Raw genomic sequence first — 3,539 nt, 5'->3', positions numbered from 1 at the left:
CAGCATTAGCCTTCACTAGCATCCATCCAAAGAGCCTTGACTAACCATTGCTGCTGTCAGTTGCTGTCAGCGCCAATCAGGCGATAATAACAACATCGGCAATCGGTAAAACGAGGTGATAACATTTTTTTAACGAATGAGGGGGTGTTTGATTTATAGGGACTAATGTTTAGTCCCTTCATTTTATTCCTTTTTAGTGTATGAATTGCTAAATATAGAAACTAAAATAAAGTTTTAGTTTCTATATTTGGTAATTTTAGAACTAAAATGGAATAAAATCTAGGGACTAAACATTAGTCCCTAGAAACCAAACACCCCTTGAGTTATGCAGTGAAATGAAGTCATCTGACACAATCCTGCGTAGTACAATACCATTGCAGGCCTTAGAAGCGTTTGAAGCAACGACAAGTCACCCTACTACTCCTTTACATGAAGCATGGGATGTGGAAATTCCATAAAATTGGCTAGGTTTCCATTCCTTAATTTCTCACTTGTGGTGGACCCTAAATGGTGATAGAAATCTCAACACCTACACTAACCAACTCCAAAAGAATGTATCCACCAGTAATTACCAGCAAGGTATGAAGGTTGGTAGATGTAGCAAGTTGTTGAAGCAAATGGTGGATCACAGGGGAAAAAATGGCACCTTTCTTGTTTGATTTATGTTTGTGTTTGTTCTAGACTACCATCTCATCGAGCTGGAGCTGTTCAAGCCAGCCACCGATGACCCCGGCAGTGTCGTCCTCACCGCCGATATCCTCATGACTTACAGCCTGGCTCAAAGAAGCAATAGACTCCTTTGCGGCTGTCCCGTTGATGGATGGCTTCTCCGGCGTTGGCTCCTTCACAAGGGTATTGACCCATGAGAGGTCCGGCTCATCACCGTTGGCACCACTCCGGAGCTCAAAGGACGAGGATCGCTTGAGGCGGCCAAGCTCCTCGGCGTCAGCACCCCAATCTGGTGTGCTCGGGGGGATTCCCCATTTGGACCAGCTAGAGGTAACCGGTGAGCCAACCAGGACGGAGGCGCCGGAGCCCAGGTCACGAGAGCTCATACTTCTCAGCGTTTGCTGCTGCATCTTCTCCCGTTGCGCAAGGGCCGAGAGCAACCTGGAGCTCATCGGAGACACCGGCTCAGGGACAACCGTGGCCCGAGGAGACAGCAAGCTCTGCTGCTGCTGGAACTGGTTCAGCATGGCGGCCTTACGCGTCGGCGAGAAAGCAGAGCCGCCCTGGTCTGCGTACCGAGGCGAGTGAGATGCCGCGGCGCCCGCCATCTCCGCCGAGAACAGATCGTCAAGATTGGACGGCACGAGCGTCTTTCCCCTCGCCGACCGCAGAGAGGCTGGCGACCCGACGAGCCCGTCGTAATCCGCCGAGGCGAGCAGCTCGTCCACTGCCATGCTGCGCGCGCTCATCAAAGTGCGCAGCCGGCTCAGCTGAAGGTTCCCCGCGCTCCCGGGGAGGCACAGCGCGGGCACGTTGGGCTGCGGCCACGCGCCGGCCACACCGCTTCCCCCGCCAGAAGGCGAGAGCGGCGGCGTGAACGACGCACCCGGCGACGGCAGCCCCATTCCCATCGCGCTGCGCGACCCCGCAGACGACACGTACAGTGGACGGAGCTCCTCAGGCGTGTGCGCGAAGAAGCAGACGCGCCGCGCGCAGGCGAGGCCGTCCTTGCACAGCCGCGTCCTGTACTGCGCCGGGTGGAGCCAGCTCTCGAACACGCCGTGCGCGTACTCGCACATGTCACCCCTCCGGCATCCAGCCCCCTTCTTGAACTCCGGGCAGGGCACGCAGCTGTAGTGGTACTTGCGCGGGTCCCGCCGCCGCGCGTTCTCGCCGGGGTGGACGAAGGGGCACTCCGTCCAGTCGTGGGAGTAGGCGCGCGAGCACGCGCGCACCTTGAAGGAGTACATACGGAAGTCGTCGGAGGCGTAGGCACCGTTCTTGATGTCGGGGAGGGAGGGATCCGGCGGCCACTCCTTGCGCCCTCCGAGGAGGGAGAGGAGGTGGTTCTTGAGCGGGAGCGAGTTGGGTGGGAGGGCGACGAGGTCGGACGGCCGGCGATGGAGATGGTCGAGCAGCGTGGGGTCGGCGCCAGCAGCTAGGAGACGGGATACCGCAGCCGGCGCAGCGGAGGCGCCGCCGGCGGCTGCGAGGTGGAGCGCGGTGGAGAGGGACGACGGTGAGGCGCGGTTGGGATCGGCCAGGTGGAGCGGCGACAGTAGGACATCGATGCAGGCCACGGACCCGTACGCCGCCGCGACCATGAGCGGGGTCATAGGCTCCGCGCCGCGCGCCGGGGAGTACCACGGCGCGGGCTCGTCGGCAAGCGACGGGTGTACCGCGAGGAGGTCCCCGAGCGCCGTGGAGTCGTTGTCGGCCGCGAGCTCCAGTAGCCGCGCAGTTACGGCCGCAGCCGCGTCGGAGTGTTCCGCCATGGCCGGAGTCGCGCGATCGGGGGAGGTGTTCGACAAAATGGCAGAAGAGGGCAATCCGGGGAGGGGAAAGGGGCTTTGTTCTTTGGGTTTTGGACAAGACGTGTAGTTTTTGCTTGTGTTGGGTTTTGGGGAGATTTGACGGTTGGTTTTATTATGTTTTAGATTATTTATGGCAACCCTAATTTTCATTTTTTTAAGAAAATTAGTTTATTTCTTCTTAGAAAAATAGAAACCCTTATATCCTGTTTTGATGTAGATATTTAAGACTGAAATGGAGAATTGGAATCCGGAATTCTGAATTCTGCTGTTTAATTGGCTGGTGAATTTAGAGCTAGAATTAAAGCTCAACTTTTTTTGGAACTGGACATTAACTAAAAAGTGTCTCTACAATTCAGAGTCAAGACTCTAGATATTGGTTGGAATTGCAAATCCTTGTACTTCCAAACAACATATTTGTATTGAAACTCATTTTCAATATTAGACAGATTTAGTATTAGATATAATTCAATTCTAACATCTTCGATATCTATATTTAAATGGATCATTAGAAAATTGAGGTTGCTAAACTAGCTCTCATGTGCAAAACGGGGAGGGTGAATTTTGGTTGCGTGCTCACAAAATGTGTGGTGTTTTACCATCAGGTGCCAAAAAAAACGGATACGTGGTCAATTACGGTAGACACGCTTTTTAGCCTAATTGATGGAATAATGTAAGCAAAATTAGGTGGCTTGAAAGTTGAAACCAAATGATAGTGTATTTTTTATTTCTTCTGTTGTCTTTCTCACACTGAGTGGAATCTTCTTGATGCCCCTATAAAAGAAGAATTTTTCTTCATGCAAGTTTTACGGTGGCCAATAGTGTAAAACAAATATTTCAAACAAACTTCTGGTCATCTAATTTTTTAATCTATACTACTCTACTAAGAACCTAAAGTAGGCGTCCGATGCTACAATGTCTTCACCCTTCATGTCCCGTCTAGTTCTCCCGCCCCACGCGCATCACCTCGCCACTGTGCCCTGTGGGACCCACGCCCAGCACCCGCGCAGCACTCTATCAGCTACTGTCCTGTAGACACCCACGCTCGCGCAGCCAGCT

The 3,539-nt window shown here is 53.2% G+C and overlaps 1 protein-coding gene across 1 annotated transcript; it reads right to left on the bottom strand.

Moving 5' to 3' along the window:
• Positions 1-273: 273 nt before the first annotated feature.
• On the bottom strand, positions 274-2,752 carry LOC103650585 (zinc finger CCCH domain-containing protein 67). Its single transcript, XM_020550311.3, has one exon. It carries the CDS (start codon positions 2,631-2,633, stop codon positions 678-680), a length of 1,956 nt encoding a protein of 651 aa, XP_020405900.1. The 5' UTR covers positions 2,634-2,752; the 3' UTR covers positions 274-677.
• Positions 2,753-3,539: the final 787 nt, after the last annotated feature.

This window comes from Zea mays, chromosome 3, assembly GCF_902167145.1.
Source record: "Zea mays cultivar B73 chromosome 3, Zm-B73-REFERENCE-NAM-5.0, whole genome shotgun sequence".
NCBI classification, from domain to species: Eukaryota; Viridiplantae; Streptophyta; class Magnoliopsida; order Poales; family Poaceae; genus Zea; species Zea mays.
Note: the sequence above shows the minus strand (reverse complement) of the source record. Positions and strands in the feature narration are given on the sequence as shown.

Excerpts from the sequence above, each read along its gene's own strand:
- LOC103650585 (XM_020550311.3), bottom strand. The coding sequence starts at position 2,633 with ATGAAAATTAGGGTTGCCATAAATAATCTAAAACATAATAAAACCAAC.